Consider the following 22,587-nt stretch of genomic DNA (forward strand, 5'->3'; position numbering starts at 1 on the left):
AGAAAGAGGAGCTGCACAGGAACGCATGTTCAAGGAGGGCTAGTTGCGAAGTAACCTGGGTCACGGATTGTGTTAAGATACTGCACTCAGATTTAACTAAGTGGCAGTCATGTACCAAACACCTGGTAAAGGTGTCAAAAAACAGCCACTCAAAAAGAGATCCATGAGTGCCACACAGTAAGTACAGTGAAATAAAAGGTTCCAAGATCTAACAGAACGAGTAGAGCTATGAGCTAGAGACGAAGGTGAAAGTGAATAAACGGAGCAACTGTATCTGGGGTTACCAGAACTGCAATCCAAGCCCTTCAGGGTAGGGGGGACGCTCGTGGAGGAGGAGAGGTGGGGAGGGAGCAGAGATGCAAGGCTCAGGAGCAGTTTCCCACTGAGATCTGACCTGAGCTTCAAAGTTCAGACTCTCCTTTCTGACAATGGAGAGTGCCAATTCTTTTAAAGAAAAACTGTAAAAACCTGAAAAGGAGCTTGAGAATAACCAGTTCCTTTTACGGTTTTATCTTTGTCTCTTATAGGTAGTCTGGCTCATGTCCAGGAGCAGGAAATGTAATGTTCCTTCTAAAGCTGTTACAGCTCTGGCTCTATATAAACATCCAGTCCCTCTTTGAAACCAAAAGTCTTGGTCCGACAGTCTTTCTGTAACAATGCATTTGACAGACCAACTGGACATGAAGTGGAAAAGCATATGCAGTGAAAAGGCATTTTCTTTTATCCACAGGGCCTTTGTGGCTTTCAGATTTCACAGCGTTCCCCCTTACCACAAGAGAGGACACGGGTAGCCCACCCTCCCATCCGCAGAGCCTCCCACAGTCACGGACTCATCCTGCACCCCTTCTCATCAGCTCCAGTGGGAACCGCTTGCCTCCTGCTAGGCTGAGCTGCCTGGGCCCCAGTCCATCTCTCTGCTGCTCTCCAACCCGGTGGCAGGCAGTGTACCCACGCTGCCGAATGCTCTCGGAAGAAGCTCCACCCTCCACTTGCACTAATATTTTCCGCTCTGTTCCCCATGCCTCCTGACATCACGTTTGCTTTTTGCTTAACGCACTGCTATATAGAGACCTTCACTCAGCTGCCTGTGGTGACACCAGCTCCTTTTCATGAGCTAGGGCAGTTCATTTATAATAGGCAGAGCCCTTTTAGGAACTGGCATTTAGTCTTGGCAGAGAGGATTAGCAGATCCAGCTGGGAGAGGAGTTACTTCATTCCAGGGAAAGCCAGGATGACTCAGTCGAGGAGGAGAGCTGCAGGGATCCATCCCGTCAATGCGACAGCACCCCCAAAACTGGCAGCCAGACATCTGCTTGCTACAATCGTGCTGGTCATTTGTCACAAGTTTAATTCTGAGTGTCCCAGAACCAGGGAGATACTAGAACTGACCAGCTTAGCAAGGTCATCGAGTACCAGCACATCACAGGTCTTGGAGAGAAGTGCTGGGGAAGGGATAGACCAGACAAAGGACGACATATTTCCCAACAAAGGAAATGTTCATTTATACTGTTTATTAACACTCCCTAGAACCAGGGCAACAGTTTAAATCCATCCAAACAACTGATCTTGGCTCCTCGTAATGATTACGAATAGGAGAGAGAAGAGAGAGGAAGGGCAGTAGGCTTAACAGAGTTTGATGACTATTCCACTTTCAGATGCATTTCCCTACCTCAGACCCCCAAATTTCTTCTAAGGTTTAAATAAGGGAGCCCAAAGAGCTCAAAGCTCTGGTCCCACAACAGCAACCTGAAAGCAGGGTGAGTGTTTAGGGGGAGCATGTTGCTTCTGTCTTGCACCACTACAGAGCTGCAGGTTGGCTAAGGGAGTGTCAAATCACCGCTTTCTTCAGGCCAATTAGCTGGAGAGATCTAGGGCAGCAAGTGCTCAGAAGATGCAAGAGTTACAGAACCAGACCATCCAAACTGTAGGAATTAAGTGTGCTTTAAAAAAAATAGAGAACAAAAACCAAAACACACGCACACACAAAACTCCCCAAGGTTACAAGCTGACAAACTGTACTCTGTGCCAGACAGGCACTTTGACAGAAGAAAGCCCTTTCATTTAACCTGAAGCTTTATCCAGCCGCACGTACTACGTCCAGGTAAAGCCAGCTCCTGTGCTCTATTCTATTCTCTTTGGGGCTACAAACCTGCATAGTGGGGACACTAGCTTAATTTTTGGAAGCCTATCCACCCAGCAAAGGGCAGGGAAATCACCAAACTGAAGATCTCTCTGTCAAAGCAACCTTCCCCAGAAAGTTCTTGCAGAACAGTACTTGCAACTCTTTGTCAAACGAAACTCAGAGCTACTTTCATCTCTCAGTGTGAGGGAAATTTTCCAAACTTTGAATCACAGTCATGGCACTTTTCTGAATACTTTCCAGCAGAACCATGGAACCTCCATCATCAGATGCAGAATGTTTTTGCAAGGACGTACCAGTTTCAACAAAACCCCTCGTCAATAAAAGTTTCTTGGGTTCAGAATAAAGTGGTTTTTTTTGCACGAGATGGGGGCCACAAAACAACAACCTGAAGCAGTTACTAGGGAAGGACCAAGGTTAGGCTCTGGTCTCAGTCAGGCAGAGAAGACCTGAGCCTAGTTCTCCCCCATACCAGGAAAGCACTCCAATAACGACACAACTAACTATCCTGCTCTGTGTGGAAAAAATCCAGAACTGCACTGGGACAAAACTGAAGAGGGAGGTCTTTGAAACGTCCAAATGTTTTTGGGTTTTTTTTTCCCCCCCCTAAAGGGAATGTATAGCCATTTACCGACCAAACATATCAGGCTACAGAGCACACAGAAACAACAAGTAGCTTGTCCACAGCTGCAGAACTGGGAGAGGGGGCTTTGCATTCGGGGAAAAGACTAGTGTCTAAAGGGTGCCAGCACCAGAAGCATGAGAGGTCTTTCCCGGCAATTCATAGGGGCATAAAAAGAGGAAAAAGAGAGATTCAGTTGGGAAAGCAGAAGAAATACCTTGACAGGAAGGTAGGACAGCACAGGAGTGCGGCAGGAGCCTTGCTTTCTGAGCCATACAGGCTGAGATAGGATGGCACTGGCCACCAGAGCAGGTTACTTACGCTGTCCCATCTGGGCCTCAGGCACCCGCTCCCGGATCATCCGGCAGGCATCATACACCATGGTGGAAGGCTCGAACTGCATGGTCTTCACCACATTGCCAATGCTGATCTTCAGCGAGAGGGCAACCATGGTGGCGGTTGGACAGTCCCCACTCCTGCGTCACCTGCCAGAGGAGACAGAACTGGATCAGCTCTCACTGCTGGGCCTGCATCCATACCAGCATCTCATTGCTGCTCAAGGAGTCTCAACATCCCAGAATGCCAGAAGTAGGTTGCAATCACACAGGTACAAGAGGGAGCCGTTTCACTGAAACGTCCCTGCTTCTTCAGCAAACTCAACCGGCACTGTCCCTTCCACAAATCAGCGCACAGGGTCTTTTCTATTTCTTTCCTCTGGCATGACTGAGAAATAGCTGGGAAATAGCTTCTAATTACAAACAAGGACTGTACCCTGTGCTTAGCTACTCCTTTATGTGCATTAAAGAGCCCATGAAAAGATTCTGTTTCCCACCTCTGTGCTAATGAAGGGGAGAAGGTCCCAGTGATGGAAATCTCCAGCTGATCAGACACAGGTATATTTGCAAGGTCCTTCCTAAATACAAGGGCTGAAGGTCAGAACCTGTGATCTCTTTACATCTAAGGACTGTCTGAGGCCTTCAACCAAAGTTAAGGGCTGTTGTCTCCCTATCAGAGCCTTGACTCCAAGGTCACACGGTCAATTTTGTTCACATATAGAAGTGACCATAGCTGTTACTCAGCAGAGACACTGTCAGCAAGGAGGAAATGAGTGCATGGGAGTACTGTGAGATAAGATAGGAGAGCACGATGGACGGAGTTATAATTAAAATTGCCATGACACAGAAGCCACAAGAGGAAAACCAAACTTTGACCCTGAGCCAGTAGGGTCTTGCCCTAGCTATCGGGGCTCCTCAGAGGTCCCGCAGCAACATCCGACAGTGCTAAGCCAGGAGACTGAGAAAAGAGCTGCAACCCCCAAACACTCAGAAATTCCCCAGAGCATATAACAGGCACCCACACTTCCTAGAGATGAGGGACCTGGAGAAACGGAAAAGCCTGGAGCTGCTCAGTGAGAAGAGATAAGCAAAGGGAGAGGGTGGCTCCTATCTGCTCCTGTCCCCTGGAAAGGGCAGTCACTAAAATTGAGCGATGGCTAATTAAAAGCTGAGGGAGGAAAATACTTTTTGTGTGTTGCAGGATTTGTTGGTGGAACCCCCTGCCCCTGGAGAATATTGGCTCATATCAGAAAGAACAGAGGCCGTAGAGGAAACTGAATGAAAGTTTGGGACTCTCTGGTCCCAAACAAGAGCCAGGCACTCGCTCACAAAATACAGATGTCCCTACAGCTGTTTACTGACTCCTCCTTCTGTGGCTCTCAGTTGCATGAGAAACAGGGTACAAGGCACCATGCAGCCTGGGACAGCACAGTGATCCTAGCAGCAGCTAGCAGCAAGGTGAAAAAGGCCACAGCTCACCTGAACAGAGCTCCTGTGCAATCAGGGAGTCGCTAATGACCGTGTAGGTCTCAAAAAGAGGAAATTTCTTGTGTGAATAAAGGAAGTTCAGCTGCACACCAGTTCACTCCTCACTGCATACAGATACCCCGTAGGGAGCCATCCGCCCCATATGCACGTGGGGCGGGGAGGGGAAGGGCATGCATTTCCTCCTCCACTCCCACGCAATCCACGCTCGCTTTGCTGGCTGTGCAGCCAGCCCTCTTAAAGTGTCATTCCCAGGCACCAGCTTTCTGATGGACTCAGGATACACCGGCAGCAATATACTCCGGGAAGGGACACGGGCAACATGTTATGGTGGAGCTGCAGTGGGAGATGAAGCCAGCCCGGCAGGCCTAAGTGGGCCAGGAGTAAAGAAGCTGAGAGGAGCAAGCACGGAGCAGCAAGAGACCTGGACTGCAACAGCAGAGAAGATGAAGAGGAAGGCGAAGGGGAATCAGCAACACTCAGCATATCAAAACTGTTTCAGCTTCCTGGCTGTCTTCTCCGTCCAAGTAACTCCAAGTAACTGTCCTCCTGCCAAATCCACGTATTCTCCTTGGGGCAACAGCCTCTCTTTCTGCACAAATCCCTCCGAAGGGGCTAACAAGCCTGCCTGAGCACTCGGCAGGGTAATTCCCGGAGCCCAAGTAGAAGTTCAGCAAGAGGATGAGGTGCTCTCCAGAGCTTAGCACAGCCCAGCTGTGGGAAACGGTTCAGCTGCATAACCCAGGGCAGGTCCCACGGGGAGCTCAGCAAGAGGTCAGCACGCTCGCCGTGCAGAGCACAGCTCAGGGCAGGCCACTGCTGGGAGCGGGATGCTGCTGAGCTACCTCTGCTCTACAGCACGTGCTGGCATTTTACCTGCTAGGCTTGGTAGTAGCTGGTATTTTGGCTGGGGGAGCCACTGTCGGTGAGCAGTGTGCCAGCTCTTCACAGGAGGAGCAGAAAGGTGCTCCCTGGGCGCAAGGAAGCAGTTTTGGTGCCAGAAGCCCACAAAAAAGGTAAAAGCCTGCCAGCTAGAAGAGGCACAAGAGCCATAGGATCGAGAAGAGGACCATATCCCAAGCTGATTGCTCAGACAGCCAGCACTGTCCTGCCACGGGGGGAATCAGCCAGAGGGAAACAAGGCATGCTGGAGACACCAGCGGCCAGGCTTGCAAGCACTGCTCCCAGTGGCCTTGGGCCCTGCAGCTGCCAAATGACCCACGTGTCCGGAGATGCAAGTCCCTCTGGGCCGACTTGTCTGGGGCTGCCAGAGCCCCCTTCAAGCCTCCTTCAGAAGAAGCTCCTGGGAGCAGTAGCACGCTGCTGCTGAGCCCACCACAGCATTGCCATGGGGCAGGCTCCAGCCTGGCTGCAGCTATCCGCTGCGGTCACGAGCTCCTAGGCGGCTGCAGTGCCATTACTTCCTCCGACTCAGCATGCAGAGCAACCGCTCGTGCCTGCAAATCCCTCGCTCAGCATGCTGGAGACCAATTTCCCTCCCAGCGTCCAGAGAGGATGCTGAATTTCCAGACCACAGTTGCCAGAGGGGAACATTGACGGAGCTCCTGGAGAGCGCCGAGGGGATGCCAGGCAGGAGGAGCCCAGCAGTTGTGGAGGAGTGAGCATCTTGCCAGGATGTGGCCCCCAGGCCTCTCTTCTCCCTCCCACCCCCAATTCACAGATGCCAGGAACCATTTCCAAAACTACAGCCACCAAGCATTAGCCAAGCTGAATCTCCCGCCCTCCAACAGCCATGCATTTCTCACTTTTCCCTACCATAACCCCCTGTCCCCAAAACAGTAGGCAGTCACTTAACTGCTGCCAGCCTCACTGGCTGCCCTGGCTCCACACAGCTTATCAAGTCAAAGTCTCAAACCAAGGCATCCAACAGCACGGAGAGCCTGGCCTCATGCTGCACCACAAACAAACCCCACCCCGCTTTGCCGATATGCAGCTGCCGATTTCCTGCCACAGCCGCACAGGCGCTCCTCTGCAGGGCTTCAGCGCAACCGAGCAGCACAGGTGAGAAAGGTTGTGAGATGCACCTTGCAGCCCAGGCAGCTGCTCTGGGCCAGATAAGGGGTGGTGGCCCCGTTCCTGGGGTCGTGACAAACCACACTCGGAGCATTTTGCTCCTCCCCTCACTTCCCCCGAAGCAGGGGGAGCCCCTCTGCAGGGTGAGGGCAAAAATGGAGAAGCAGGCAGCATACAGCAAAACGCTCACGTACTTCCTCTCGGGACTTACCCGGCTGCCCAGCAAGCAGGCTGTGAGCTGGCGGCACTGGCCACCTCACGGACATAGCCCAGACCCGACAAGCTCATACCAGTTCCACCAGCACAGTTAACATTTTGCAGATCAACTGGCCTGGCATCGCTCTCCAGCCTAGAGCATTACTAAGCCATACATCCAGCAGCAACCCACGCTGCTGTAATGGGGATTTGGGAAATGGCAAGCGGGTTGGGTGCGGTGGGAACAACAACATAGCTGGACCCTGCAGTTAGGGCATATGCTGCACAACCACGACCTACAACACACCTTTGTAATGGGAGCCAACTCCTGGGATGTGCTTAGGGTTTGGTTTCTATTACCCAAAACGATCACTCGTTTCTCCAGCTCAGGCTCACAAACAGCAGAGGTTTTTGCTCTATCTCCTGTCCCCAGGTTGTCTCCAAACCCAGCTGCTTCCCCTTCCTCCATACCCAAGCCCCGGCTTTTTCTGTCGCAGGAATGTGATAGATGTCCAGGCATCCAACATCCACGAATGCAGCTCCTGCTGTTCATATCGCGTGAACCCAGACTGACCCAGAGCCACCTGGATAACTGTTTTGTTTCTCACTCGCTGCACGTTTCAGAAGGCAGGTCCAGTCTCCAGTCTGTTTACTCCTAGTCAGTCTATTCCCAGTTCTTCTCAATTTCAGACAGCACCTCCAGTAGCAGCCAATTGAATGCTGTGCCAACTGCATGCCTGTTGACCTCCAAACAACCTACCAGGCTGGTGGATCTCCCAAGTATGGCCTCAAGAATTGTAGATGTTAGGACTTTTATTTAAGAAAAAGGAATCATAACTGATCCTGGAGGAAGACAGAGCCAGGCTAGGCTGTGAACCACCCGCCCCAGGAGGCCTGGGCGATGCTTACAACGGGACCCAGGATCCAACGTCAGACACGGGCAGAGACACCTAGCTAGCCATGGCCACCCCAGCTGACATGAGAGGAACTCCTGCCTGCGATCTGGCAACACTCGTGTGCCAAAAGCCTGCCGGACCTCTGCCTCCAGACAGGTGAAGACCGCTCTCTGTAAAGCTAGGCTCTGTCCTGGGATCAAAACCTCAGTGTTTCAGGGACAGTGCTGCAGTCCCAGGCCTCGCTCTGGCCTCAGATCAGGCAGCTTCTGAGAAGCAGAAGCGAAGGAAATGGCCCGTCCGGCGCCATTCTTTGATAAGACACAGCCAAAGCCCCAAGGCAGAACCTGCCCCGATTTGAAGTGGCAGAACCCTTTGAATTCACTGGAAAAAAGGGAAGCTCAAAGTAGCTGATGATTTATACTGCACTTACATGCTGCAATGAGCTTGCATGAGCAGTTTTGTGGTACTAGAAAAACTCCGGTCCCTCTGCTAGGATGGCAGAATAGCACTAGGATCCTTTCCCCCTCCTTAGTCAGATGATTTCCAAATGTAAGTTCTCTCTTCACAGACCCGCCTTTAGTATCTGCCCCAAGGCAGCTGAACAGGCACCAGCTCCCCAACTAACACTCCCATTCATTAAGAATATCAGCTTGCAAAGTCACCATTGCCTCTGTGTATAGCATTAGCACCCTGAGACCAGGGTCTATTGCATCAGATGCTGTGCAAACCCAGGGTAAGAGAGTCCTTGCACAAAGCAACTTGCAGAAGGACAGATGCATGGCAGCAGGGGAGGCAGCCCAGCACAGAAGAAGAGCTGCAGCGCCCAAGGTCTGGAGCAGCAGAAATGGGAAGGAATTGTGAGCTCCCAGCTCACCAGGCAGGGCCTCATCTTAGACCTTTAGGCAACCCAGAATCACCCACCAGACCCTGCAGAGAAGACATTTAGCTCTTCACTCTTGTCATTGCTCGCTCAGTGTCTGATTTGTGCAGTCCTGACAGCACAGGCCCACATCACATCTAATGCAAAGTAACTGGAAGATATACACCAAAAAAGGTAGTGTTCAGGCCACTCCTTCCTCCGTAGATCTAGAGATTACCCAGCTGCAGGGCATGTTTTCTCAGGAATCTAGCAAAGCTCCTGGGGCAAGAGTTGTCCCCTGAGTCAGTCTGACCTGACTCACCTGCCAGGGCAAGAAGCCAGACAAGCAGCAGATATGGGCAGAGGACTGCCCCTTTGTGGCAGTAGCCTACAATTATGTTGAATTACGCAACCCAATAAGCTGGTTTAATTTATACCCATAGAAGTTTGCGTTAACACCTCTTTTAGTTTCTCTCCTCAGCCAGGTAGGCTCAGTTCTTCCTTCCACTAAGGCGCAGGCGGCCAGATGGTAAAGCAAACCAAAGAACAGCCCCAGAGAGCTCGTGTGGCAGGAAATCCATCTTCCTGCCTGGGAGTGCCTTACTGGGACGGCCTCAGTCCTGGTGAGTATCCTCAGATTTGGCTCCAATTTAAACATATTAACCAGAGAGCCACAACAGCAACCCTCCATATCCACTGCAGCAAAATGAGAGCTCGGAGGACAGGAGAGGGGGCAGAGAGCTAGAAGTCTTGGAGTCACTCACCTTGCCTGCTGGCTCTGCACTCTCCAAGTTTCCCTGCTGCTGCATGCAGGCCCCAGAATCAGCATTTCTGTGCATGAGGTGCCTTTGCTATGCAGTTCAACACCCCGGATATCACATTTGCTGGAGAAGCACTACTAGGGACAAAGTAAGCAACCTGAAAGGACCAAAGCAAGCTGGCAAGACACCCACCCACAGCATTCAGTAGTGCTGAAGCTCTTGTAGCAATGCAGCGTGGTGCAAATGGCTGCTAAAGCAGCAGTGCTACGGAGCTACGTGCTACATGAAACAGGCCCCAAGTCAGGTCAAGCTTTAAGGAAATAACAGGCTGACCTCACAGTGAGCACCCTTAAAAGGCCTCTGAAGCACTGGGGCCAGGTGTAATGACATAACTGGAACAACAATATTTTCACAACAGATTAAACTCAGAGAAATAACAAAAATAAAAGGAGGTTGTAAATAAGTCTGCCACCTGCCCACTTGCGGTTTGTAGGGAGAGTCCTTTCCGTTAGGTTTACTCTGTCCAGCAGGCCCTCCAACACTTCTCTGGGTTGCAGCAACCTCTGCCTCTGGCTCCCTACAAAGAGTCATTGTGTCTGTCCCGCCGCAGGCCTGGTGGCGTGGCTGCTCCCCACTCTTCGCAGCTATCCCCTAGTCTCCCCACCAGCCCCAACCCTGCACTCTCCAGAACTTACATTCCTTTTCTTCCCCTCCCAAGCCTGCTCATAGGGAAGGAGGAATCTGCACTCTCTCCAGAGGGAATGACTTGATCCAGAAAGCAGCCCTATGGACTTCCTTGTCCTTAAACCACAGATGGTTGGAGGACACAAGTACTCATGGGAAGGATCGTATCTGCTTGTTCTATTTTTATTTTTTTTTTCTACCAGGCATCCAATTATGGCCGTCAGGGAAAGGTTTCAGGCTGAACGCATCCTTAACGTGACCCAGTAGGGTTCTTGGGCAAGGCATTTTGGCAGCCTCACTCTACCGCCTTGTTGCAGCCTTTGAACAAAACAAAACATACCACAGTAACACACGGCAACCCTGATGCTTCTGCCACCCCACTCCCCCAGTGCTGCCTGGTGCTGCTCAGGCCCTAAAAGAAACCACACCGTCAGAAGGGGCACTGGGCTACTGAGCGGCACCAGAAAACCCAGGGCAATTGGCTCAACCTCCAGCTGAAGGGGCTATATCAGTTGAGCCTCTGCTAGCTGCTCTGAGCTGCTGACCCCAGCAGCTTACGTGCAAAGAGCGGTCCTTGCTCTTCAAGGGGATGCCGGTCACCCAGCATGGCACAGGCTGCAATTCAAGGAGTCTCAGGCTGTCACTCCTTGGGGGGCAGCCCTGACTGAGACAGGCCTAGAGACTCCCAGCGGCAGTAAGGGAAGTCCTAGGAGGCAGCACGCCCCCGCTCTCATCTAGTCCTTTAAGGGATGGAGGAGGAAAGAGCAAGACCTGAAATGGATAAAAAGTAACTGGATCTGGTTTTTGGTCAGGAATGAGTCAGAGCAAGCAGAAATAAAGGGAGGTGGAAGGCTTGGGTACACAGGGAAGGCTGGGTCTGACTCCTGCGTACGTTCAAAGAGCAAGGGTGCCAGGAGGGTCTGCCTCCGCAGTGGCCTGCTCCCAGCATCCCGAGGAGCCCGCGAGTCCCTCCTGCTCGGGTGCGGGGCCGGGGTTGAGAGCGAGGCTCTGGGGTCGGCAGGGTGGAGCGCGCCGCCTCCTCCGCCGGCGCGTGGAGACCTTCCAGCTCTGCATTCCTGAGCCGTTCAGCAATGTTTCTGCAAGAGCTGCTCGCAGAGGCCCACGGCTCCCCATTGGCTCCGAGCGCGGCTGACAAGGAATGAAATGTATTTTGGGTCCGGAGGGAGCCAGCCAGCAGCACTGCAGCCGGAGCAGTGTCATTGGCATGTGGAAAGGAGGAGAAGGAGGCACCCGCACGCGTGCAAACCCTTCCTTGGTTCATACATGTCCTGCTGCCGCTGACGACTTCCACCCCACCCCACTTTGCCACAGCTCCTCCTTTGTGCGCGCGCTCCTGGAGCTGGCGCAGGCAGCGCAGCACACCTTCCCCGAGCGCATCCGAGTTCCCAAATGCCCACTCAGATCTTGCATACAGAAGCGCCTTTTTTATACTCCACCCCAAGCTGTCCCACACCCATCCTCCTTACAGCACTAAAGCTGCAAATGGCCCCACTCGGGCTCCAACTTTTCAGCACGCTCATGACTGCAGTGCACTAAAGCAGCACTGCACGCGCTCAGCAACCACATGACATGGGCAACGTAAAAAATCGCCCACGTGAGCAAAGTTGCAGCACTTTTATCAGATGAGGAATAACCTGCTCTAGAAGGGGGTTTTCCAATATTTCATACATTGGGCAGCTTGTGCGGTCACCATGCCAGTTCTTGTCACCTTCTCTATACCCAAAAACATTCTCGAGTTGAACAAAAAAATTGCTTTCCACCCCTCCTTCTGAACCGTGGCAGCCGTAGGAAAATGAGACTGTGTCACTACCAAGACAAGGCCAGAGCCTGTGAGAGAAAGAGGGGAAAGAAGTCAGATGCTGACAGAGAGAGGAACAGAAACAAGCCAAGCCAGGCCAGCACTGCAGGAACAGCGAGGGGTTACTCTTGCCAGAGCCATCTCCACAACTTGAACTTGCAGTTCCTGCCTCAGAGCCACCCAAAACCATGGGGCTCCACACTGCTCTGCCAGATGCGCTCCTTAACACGCACCCTTTGCGAGGGGCTGCCTCTGCGCTCTTTGGCACGAGCATCCCAGGAGCAGGTAGGAGCTGAGCTGCATGCAGTCCTTCCCCAAACACCTGGGACTAAGCTCCCTCACTGCCTGCCAAACAAACCGACAACATGCCTGGAGTGTGGACTGCTGAGACAGCAGTAGCCGGTAGCCAGGCTAACCGGCTTGCTGGGGAGCAACACGCAGGACCAAAGAGCACATGTCTGCAGGGAGAAGGGGATTTACAGCCAGGAAGAGCAGCCGTCTTCCAGAGCTGCAGGGCAGGGGCAAGGCAGAGCAGCCCAGCACTTCTGCTCCCATGCACACAGCTCGAGAGTATCAGAATAAAATGAGGGATAACTGAAGTGCCGGGGCCTGGCCTGGAGCAGGGGTGAGGAACCAGATTCCTTTAGGTCTCCTTCAACATCAGGACTTCTAACTGGAAGGTATCATTAGAGTAGTAAAGTCCAGTCCTCTGCAGTCACAGGCATCGGTGGCACAGATGGCTAATTCAGGACGCTCTGTGAGCCTTGTATTTTAGATGCCACTTGTCGATGCCGATTTTGGGCTTGCAGCGAGAACAGGCGGGATTAAGGGCACTGCCGCAGCAGAGCATTCAAGGAAGTTAACCATCCCATCTAAGGAGAAAAAAAGCACGCAGTCCCAGTCAGCCTAACCTGGGGAAAAACTTCCTCCTGAACTGAAGCTTGGCAACGGGTTTAACCTTGAAGGCAGAAGCAGCCTGTATGTGGCAGGAGCACCAAGTACGTGGGGCATTTTTATGCCATCAGGAAGCACTGGCACTTTACCATTGTTTCTATTACTAAGTCCTGAAAAGGAAGAGAGCAAATACCATCCATATTATTCACTGTAAATAAAACGTGGACTTAGTGTAATAAAGATGGTGAAAGCAGGCAGCAACCCTTTCAACCTTGCTGTAAAACTGCCGGTACGCTAACGATTCAAGAACGTTTGCTCTTTTACAAAAACGATCAATTCAATCAATCAGCAATTGCACCACAAAGTGAACTGAAAGACAAACCGGACTGGAAGAACATGCCGTTTTACAGTAAGAGCACCGCCTCAAACACAGGACATGCAGTTTGAAGGGAGAAGCACAGCACCGTGCCACACGCTCTTCTCCAGCTCCATGGGGACAAGCAGGCCCTCCACGGCGGCAAGCGACAACGCACAGCACAAATACAAGCATCAATTTTGTGTTCTGCTGAAAGCAAAGCAGAATCTTACAAGCAGTAAGGTGCTATAAGGAGTCGGAGGGGGGGAAAAAAAAAAAACCCACACACTTCTTTTTGTGGTGAGTGCTTCATGCCTGAATCAATGCAAAGCTCTGAAACGTCAGAAAGGGCTGAAAACGTCAAGCAAGCATCGAAAGGAAAGAAAGACGGTGCATTTTTATTTCCATATTCTGAGGAAACAGCTTAAGCTCCAGCAACTGAACTTTGCTCACATCAATTTCTAAAGCAGAAGTAATCTTTGCTATTTAAGGAGTACATTTTATCAATCCCTATAATAATTTGTCAAGGAATGTGGTAATTAATCACAAGGTTTGCAAATCTGTCTGGACGTCTCTTTCTGGAAAGACCTACTTCGATGGGGCACTAATTTGGAGGCTTGGTGGTGAAGGCCTCTGTGGACTTCCCCGTGGGTACCATGTTTTAAAAAAAAAAAAAAAAAAAAAAAAAAAAAGACAGACTATGTAAGGGACAGAGGACAGAATGGGAGTTCTGGTACCGCAAAGCCAAACAAACTCTCACTGTCACAGGCAACCCACAAGTAGCACCATTAAAACACTACCATTGTGATCTCGTCTACATTTCTCTGGCAGAGTCATCCCAAATGTTAAACACATCTTGCTGAGAAAGAAGAAACTCCAGTTTTCCCAAAGGGAGTTCAGAATTCCTTTTGCAAGAGGAATGCCAGTGCTGCACTTTGCCACTGACAGGGAGCTCTCAAGAAGATCAAGCAGCGCGTTTGCAGCCAGCTGCTGCAAGCACACTGACATTTGCACTTTGTGCGAAGAAGACTTTGATTGAAGCACAACAAGAGTCCTTTGATGTGCACAAATCTATCGAGAAGCACTGACTTTACAAAAGCAACTGAAGGAGATTTCAGAGGAACTGGACAGGCGGTAGGCTGGTGACACTACTCATGGTCTCCACGGCAATCTGGCACCATCTAAACTAGAACGACTCAAATCCAAGAGAGGATTTTGCACGCTACCAGTCGTTCAGCCAAAAGCATCCATGCTGAACCCACAAAAATGGGCAAGATGCTGAAACGCACTTATGTAAACCTGAGTTTCTTCCTTTTCCTCTACTACCCAATACAGTCCCAGGACTTCTGCTGCAAGCAAGTATATAAAACAGTCCATAGCGTCCAAATAATGTGAAATTATTGAAACAAAATAAAGGAAGGACAGTCAAATTTAAATTGTCCCTCTGCAGGGGAGGAAGGAGGAGGAAGGACAGACTTGATGAATTTTCTATGCTGGCGAGATGCCAGAAAAAGCAAACACGTTAGTAATCATTTATTGGTACGTAAAAGCAGATAAGCAAACGTAGCAGTGATCCAGCTAGTTAGCGGGCTGCAAGTTAGATGAACGCATTTATGCATTCAACTGAAACTGTAAGCTTTTCATCTGTGAAAATGTACACAACCATCTTTCAGCTTTGATAAATGAACACGTTGCTTAAACGAGTGCCAGAATAATGGGCTTTCTTCTTCCAAAACTTTTGTGGGCTCCCACCCACCTCCTGAGGAAATTCTCCTTCTGCTTCCTTTTTACCCCCTGCCCCGCAGTCGCCCCATAAGAGCATTACCTAGGTCTGTGGCCCACGTTTATTATATTAAGGAAGAGGAGGGACGTTGCTGACTCACGGGCGGGCAGAAACGAGCCTAGAACAGCAGCATTTGAATGCCTTTCAGCCTAACCCCAAGCATCCTCACGCTGAGAGCCGTGGCGGGCTGCGGGCAAAGACGGGATGTGAAAGCCCATGTGGAAGGAAGGGGAAGCAGGCAAGAGCAGTACCGGTTTCAGTTATGCTATGGATCTAACACCAACTTGGGCGTTCGCGCTATGCAAGTAAAATGCATTTAAGGACTTTTGGCTTGAATTACTTCTAGCTCTGCTTCGAGTTTCATTTAAAAGTAAGTGCTAGGCCACGAGACACGCTTGCAATTGTGCTAACGGACTGATCAATAAGAACAAGAACAATAGCTGACCTTGGGCAGCCTAAAAAAAAAAAGCTGTGCCAAAGCCCCAGGCTCTGACTCTGCCCGTTTGAGAACCGAGTTGTTTTTCTGCAGTTTTCTACCTTTCAGAGCACGGATTTTTCAATGCTCTTTCAGTCTATGAAACAACTATGTCATTTCTGGGACCACTGAAAGTAAATTTTCCATCACATGATGTAACTGCTATATTGGTACCTACCGATTTTAGAGTAACAAGGCAAGAACAGTTACAGAGTAGGTTTTATAGTAAAAAAAGCCATTAGTATCGCCAGACTGTCTTCAAACACAGCCAGCGTAACACACTCGTGGAACATTTCCAGAACAAACCACAAATCTTTACCAAATAAAACAAATTTCGCCATTTTAAACGTATAATCTCTAAAGGACCCACCACACAAGATTGCTTCACAGCAACATCAAAATATTTAGGAAAGACCCCACTCTGGAATATTCCTGCAGTTCACGCGCGGCAGCCGCGCAAGGATGGGAGAGCAATGGCCGAGACCTCTTTACAGGAAGTTTTATCAGCCACTCTGCACAGCTACAGCCTGCTAATAGCTCAGCTGCTGCAGCCAGCGAGGGCTTTTTATAAGCACAGCAGTTACACACTCGGTTAACATGGACTCCGACTGCCAACAGCTATGCACTCACCAATAAAGTCCCTGCATTTTTTGCTTGCACAGAGGTCAGCAGAAAGCATAAGAGCAAACACTCATTTCATTCACAGAGCTATGAAACAGTTGCACATACTCTGAACAGCAAAAACTGCAAGAAGTTTCATATTATGGTAGGTGGACTCAGAAAGCAAGGCTTACTCATTACCCAAAATTCACCCACGGCAGCAGCAGAACTTGTATCTAGCCGTTAGACCCATTGCTCTTTAAAGCTTTTTGCACGAAGGGCAGCACTGATTTCCACTGTGGTTCATCAAGCAGAAGCCACCACAGTCTTCACCTTAGCCCTGCACGCAAGGCTGGGCATTTCAGCTGGCTGACCAGGGCACGGCTATCACTGCTTGGAAGGTCCATTCCTGTTTAATACTTTTTTTTTTTTTCTTTTCAATTTAAGAGAAGACAGAGCAACTAGAAATCACATTCCCGTTCCCCACCATCCTATGCCAATCACTGTTACGTGCAAGCTTCCTCTGGTCCAAAATACCCGAAATACATCTGACAACACCAGGCCACAAGCACAAAGAGGCAGGAAGTCTCAGGCCATAGCTCCACAAACACTATACCAGTAAGGAGCAGCTCTGCCCCCCTCCTTCTCCGGCTCAACACAAGCATTTGCACAGCAGCACAAGGAACCGGGTTAAAAATAAATAAATAAATAACCCTGTAAAAAAATGAGACCCTGCTCAGTATGCAGCCTCACAAGCACCCTACCCCAGGGACAGCAGAAAAGTAGCTTCTTGGGGCTCGACGCGCTCAAGGGGCTTGGCCTGGCTGCAGGAGCTCTCCGTTACGAGGCTAACACTAATAAAGCTACAGAAAATATTGGAGGTATCGGTGACTCAGCCAGACGTCGATCTGAAGGCTGAGCCGCCAGTCCCACGTCGGTCACCGAACCTAGCTGATTCATCCCACTTCCTCTTTCTCAGCCGCGCAGCTGGTCATCGACCTGGAGGCGTCCGGCGGGAAGGTTTCTCCCAGGCAGGGCGAGCGCTGCCAGCCCAGCAAGGGACGTACTTGCGCTCAGACACAGAGACGGGCCAAAGAGGAGCGCGAGCAGCCAGGAGATGGCCAGAGCCCCAAGCGAAGCTCTGAGCTGCACCGTCGTCCCTGCCCGCGTCCCTGTGCCCGGTCCCACGCTCAGGAGCGTTTCTCGGCACGGCTACAGCAGGGAGCCCGTGCTTTGCTGACAGGCTCGCATTCCAGCGGCTGCCCTGGTGTTATTTGTGGTTGGAACGAGAGACGTAACGGAGACGGATAATGACCAGGCTCCTCGAGAGAAGCAGCTTCCCAAGCAAACGCAAGGAAGCGGAGCCCCCCAGCAGCTGCTTCCCAGCTTCCTTCCCGATGACCGCGCTCTGTGGCTCGGGGTGGTCGTGCTGACGGGAAGAGAGGAGAGAGGAGCATCCTCCGGTCCCCACAGAGATGCAATAGGAGGGGCAGCCCTGGTCCGCGCAGGGCAGCCAAAACGTGGGAAACAAACACGGGAGAGCGATTAACGGCAGGGTGGGCTGCGTGGGGGGAGTAAGAGGGCGAGCAGTGGTTATCACACCTCCGCTGCAGCCTTCAGAGGGGGGAACTCCACAGTTTCCCATGACAGTGGTAGTTCCATGAAACCAGCCTCCAACTGTCCGAAAATTCATCCTCATTAACTTCGAGCGGCCTTATCCATTAACTGCTGGGTTTTACTATATATCTCCAGGCCTATCTACTGTTGTTAGGCATTCTTCCCTCGCGGAGCAGCCCAGGGAGCTCCAAGCAGGAAGCAAAAGCTCCTTTTCCCACTTCTCCAGAGCGAGGATATCCAAACTGCAGCATCTGTAGGGCAACCCACAACAAGGCAAACACACGGAAAGGGCAAACAGCACTGAGCGCCTGCATAGTCAGCACATCGCCTCCCACCGCCTTGGCTCCGCGCTCCCAGCTCCTCTGGCCGCAGGCTCTTCCACAGGTAGCTTTGGCCACATCCTTAGTGAACCCGTCCTCCGGCACGGCACCCTGAAGGCACCTCGTTCAGGCTCCACAGAGACAATCAGATGCCCTAATCCTGGCATCCACGCTGCATGGGCCATTTCACCCAGTCACCTTTGAATTGTTAGGGGGGAACAGGCATCGCTCAGGAACCATCCATCCGGGAGGCAGGATGAAGGCATTAAGATCTAGGAAGTCTGCCCTACTGGCCTGTGTTCTCCACTCCCTTCTAAAGGTGTTTTACTCGTATCTGAGGGAGCGCTTTCCCTCTTTTGGCTGTTAGTTCTGCCTCTCCTAGAAAAGAAAAACGGAACTGCCCAAAGAGGCCTTCAGGTTGGGTACATGTAACCAACCCAAACTCTCAGAAATGCAACTGCCCGTCCTCCCCCTCTTCTCTCCAACCCTGGACATACAGAAAGAGCCCAGTGTGAGGCAGGGGCAGCAAAGGCCCTGAGTACCAGAGAGCCCTGTGAGAGTCTAAGAGAGCCCCGGGGTCTACCCTCATAGCCATATATGCTCTGTACACTGGGAAAAGGAGATGCGGCTGACTATTCCCTTAACAGCAAGTTGCAGAGAAAATATTCAGTGCTTGGCAACAGTTAGTGTCCTGGGTGATGCCTGTCAGAGGCCAGCTTGGGCTACTTGCCATCTCAGAACCTGCTTTTATCTTCCGTCCTCCGTTACAAAGTCAGCAATGGGTCACAGCAGATACCATACAATCATAGCCCTTGGCAGGGATTGCACAAGGCCACGTTATTCACCTACTGTGAAGCAACACACACAGTCAGTGAGGAAAAGGGGGAAAAACAAAAGAGGAGCTTTGCCAGATTTCTGACCTCTGCTTAGGTAGCCTGTGGCTATCAGAGCCGTCTCCCTACCTTGCACAGAGGCTGACACCTAAAGCAGTGGGTAGGGCCAAGCCATGGGGCTGTGCTAACATTTCTCCAGCTGAGAGTCACCAAATTTCAACTCCAAAAAGGAGAGGGCTGCACGCCGTACACTACAAGTCCCTACTCCAGTAACATAAGATCCAATGGATCTTCTAATTCCTGTCCCGTTCCTCCAACAATTGCCAAGACTCATCATTTAAGGAGTGTGGCCAGCACGGGACGGACTCAACTCTCTCCAACAGCATTCAGCCCCCCGGTCTTAAGTACACATCAAGGCCCACCTCCGCTGACCAGAAAGAGGACGAGGCTTCAGAGCGCACATCTGCATGCAGCATCCCTGGGCAGCTATGCCGAGGCTCCTGCCAGGAAACAAGAGCCCACGTGCAAGCTAGGTGCTGCCCAGGGAAACAACCGTTCAGCAGTTGCAAAGATGTCCAGCAAAATAGGCAGGTACAGCAGCCAACGTGACCTAGAGGACCAGGAGAACAACTCCCTCTGCTAAGGAAGGAGGAGTTTTACAACGACAGAGGAGACAAACGCCAACTGTGCACTTGCCCTGCATACAACCCACTTTCCTCTTTGCATCATGTATGACACAAACTCGCAGCTCACAGGCCATGTCAGGAGGAGCTGCTAATTTACCACTCAGTGGTTTTCACCTTATGGTCTATGGACTATTTTAAAGGGATTCATGAAGGGCAGGCAAAAAGGAAAAATTATAACGGCAGTAAACTTAAATCTAACACTCGAAGGTCCATGCCTTTGTTGGCCCAAGTTTTAGATGGCTGCCAGTGAAGCAAGGCTGAAATCTGCTGCTCAGAAGGAATCTGTTCCCTCTCCTGCTTCATCTCTCATCCTTCTGAGTTTTTCAGGCCCTTTATCAGGAAACCAGCAGATTCCAGCACTGTTAAAGATCCCAAAAATATGTCCCCTCCCCTTCTCAGCAGTGACATGAAGGGAGAGAGGAGAAAGGAGTAAACAATTATTGCTACCAAATATGGATCTAACAGCCAGCGATGAAGGCACAGCCTAAGCACTTAAACATCCTGCCGGCAGATTCAAAGGGCCAAGGACCCGTCCTTCAGAAGAGGCAGTCCAGCAGCAGGGAGCTCTATGGCTTCAGCCCTAAGGCTCAGGGCAGGAGACAGCACAGGGAAATAACCCAGCAAAGCAGGGCTGGGTAGGGAACAAGGAGTCATCGCAGACAGCGCAGAAGATGAAGCAGCCTTTCCCTTGCCTCATTAATTTGCTCCACCCGGGGCAGGGTGGGCAGCTCACCAACCCTCACACCATGACACTGCCTTTTCCAGAAGAAGCCCCCTCCTTCCCAGCCGCTCCAGCTCGGCCCCGTGGACGTTACCAGCACGGAACAAGGGACGGGTACAGCAACCTCAACACGGCTGCAGCGCAGCAACCCGCGTCGCGTTTCCCTTTTTGAGGTTTAGCTCCTCACACTGCTCACAGCCACAACGCTCCCTCCCCCAGCATGGCTGGAGCACCCATTTCAGCCCACAGATATGCAAGAGTGTCGCAGGCAGCACGGGGAACTATGCATCCCACCCCAGCACCCAGTCCTGGGGGCACAATCAGCCTTTTGTCCCGAGATCAGCAGTCCAACCACCCACGTGAGGCCAGCTGCAGGAGCAGGAGCTCTCAGAGGTGACCAGTGACCTCCTTTGGCTCTGAAGCAGCCAGGACATGGCTGTGAGGAGAACGTCCTTCGGCTTCTCCATTCAACAACAAGTTACAGAGTAAAACCAAGGGGGGTAGCCTTATCCTAGCATTGCAGAGCTCACCTCTACCTCCCGGGCTTGGAGAAGCAGAATTCCAGTTTGGATTTCCCCCTTCCCAATAGCAAACCTCTTAAATAGCCAGGCAAGGGGAGGGGGGAAGAAAATTGTCGGAGACACCCTTCCCACTTCCCCTCAGCTCTCAGTCACTATAGGTCAAGCAGGGTAGACAGGAAGAGAAGAGGCACTTAGGCAACACAGGGCACAGGAAAAAAAAAAAAAAAAAGAAGGAAAGCTTTGTAGCTCAGAAGCCAGGGTAATACTGCCGTTCCCCACAAGACGAAACAAATTAATCAGCTCTGGGGCCTGACTCCACACCAGTACAGCAGCTGGTCCTCTTTCACGAGCTGCTGCTCTGGACATCTTGTTAGCACGGATTATAGCCGTGCAGTTGTCAAATGCTGCTTTCGTATACACAATTTAAAGCCTACTTTAAAAGGGGCCACTTTTCCCTCCCTCACAGGCACCCAGCCCAGCTGAGTCCCATGCAAGCGCTCCAAATGGGGAGGGGGACAACGATAACCCCATCTATAAATACCTCCAGACACATCAGTGTACAAGCTGGGAATTTCCTCTCCTGCTGAGCGGGGCAGCTATAATTGGCTCCAAACAGCAGAGCTTGTCAGACTTTACGAAAAGGAAGTGCCAGGGGCACTTCCAAAGTGCAGGGCACGTCCTGCTGGAATCCACTCCCCGGAGGGCCCTGCCCGCCCTAACCCAGCTCCTACACTGCAGGCCAGGGAAAGGAGCCCTCGCTGAAGAAAGGGGCATTGAACCCACACAAGGCCTCTGGCTGGATAATTTTAGCAGACTAAGTTGCCGCCCTGGTACCAGACGAGACACGAGGAGGGTATTTCCATCCCAGCGTCTCTCACCGTCCGCTCCCTGGAGTGCCACGGAGGGCATCCTTGGAGCAGTCACCCCCAGGGCAAGGCATTTCCCTTTTCGGGTCACAGAACCTGAGCACTGCTAAGCCAAGTCACATCCCAGACGCAGCAGCTGCCAGGCAGGATCAGGCCTGCGGCCCAGGCCGTTGCAGCCGGGACAAATCTCTGAGACGAGCAATTGCCTTTATGCCCCCTCCCCCAGTGATAGCCACCCACAGCTGAGGGCTGTTTTCGGCACCCCTGAGCTCTCCTGCCACTCTCCGTATCCTACCACGTGCGCACACACACAGGGCTACTCATTAACAGGTTACTCTGTCAGATGGGAGGAACGTTAACTGCCACACCACTGCTATCTCCCTTTAGTTTCATACTTATCATGGGTTTAGACTGAGCCTATCTTAAGACCTCTTCTGTTTCAGGAACTGCCCCTGCTGTTTCCACTTGTAGCCCCTTCTCCTTCACAGATTTTCAGCCATATATTCCCCTTTTTCTTCTACTGGATCCCTCTGCCACGTAAGTTTGCCAAGGTGCATCCTACTCACCTGTGAGCGGGCTATATTGAACAGACACTCAGACACCATGAACGCCAGTCGGGGCATTAACTGAAGCGGCAATATCCTATTCACGCTCTCTGACTCACCTTAGGGCGCTCGGAGTGACACTAGTTTGACTCACCTTCACCATTTCCCCCCCAAGGGATGCGTATAGTACTGCTAAATTTTATCTGCTCCGCACAACCCCCTGCACGAGCCCCTTGCTTTAACTGGAATGAGTCAGGCTTAGCTCCTTACGTAGATGCCTTTGAGCCGATCCCATATGGGCTACAGCAGGGCAGCTGCTGACTGAGAAATCCAAGAAACACAAAGCTGTGGTGGAGAAGCCTGCCTGTCCCCAAGTGCCCATTTTCCCCAACAGATTTGAATCCAGCAGGCTTCAGCCTGAAGAGCAGTGCTGTTACACTGATACTACAAAAAGCCAGAACTTACTCTTCTGCACTTCCCTACGGCTTGTTACGGCATCAGACCTTTTCCTCTCATTTCCAGCATGCCCAGGAAGTAGCAG

General features: G+C 51.4%; 1 protein-coding gene across 3 annotated transcripts in view; it reads right to left on the reverse strand.

Moving 5' to 3' along the window:
* LOC104147766 (talin-1) overlaps nucleotides 1–22,587 on the reverse strand; it is a 62,699-nt gene that overhangs the window by 38,605 nt on the left and 1,507 nt on the right. Inside the window, exons 1-2 of one of the 3 annotated variants that reach the window (XM_068927941.1) lie at nucleotides 22,512–22,555; nucleotides 3,084–3,247 (exon numbers count right to left, since the gene is read on the reverse strand). In XM_068927941.1, the coding sequence (XP_068784042.1) occupies nucleotides 3,084–3,213 (130 nt within the window). In that variant the 5' untranslated portion in view covers nucleotides 3,214–3,247; nucleotides 22,512–22,555. Of the gene's footprint in view, nucleotides 1–3,083; nucleotides 3,248–20,644; nucleotides 20,667–22,511; nucleotides 22,556–22,587 lie in introns of those variants that run through there. The other 2 variants (XM_068927940.1, XM_068927939.1) reach the window with 2 other exon arrangements.

This window comes from Struthio camelus, chromosome Z (assembly GCF_040807025.1).
Source record: "Struthio camelus isolate bStrCam1 chromosome Z, bStrCam1.hap1, whole genome shotgun sequence".
In the NCBI taxonomy this organism is placed as follows: domain Eukaryota; kingdom Metazoa; phylum Chordata; class Aves; order Struthioniformes; family Struthionidae; genus Struthio; species Struthio camelus.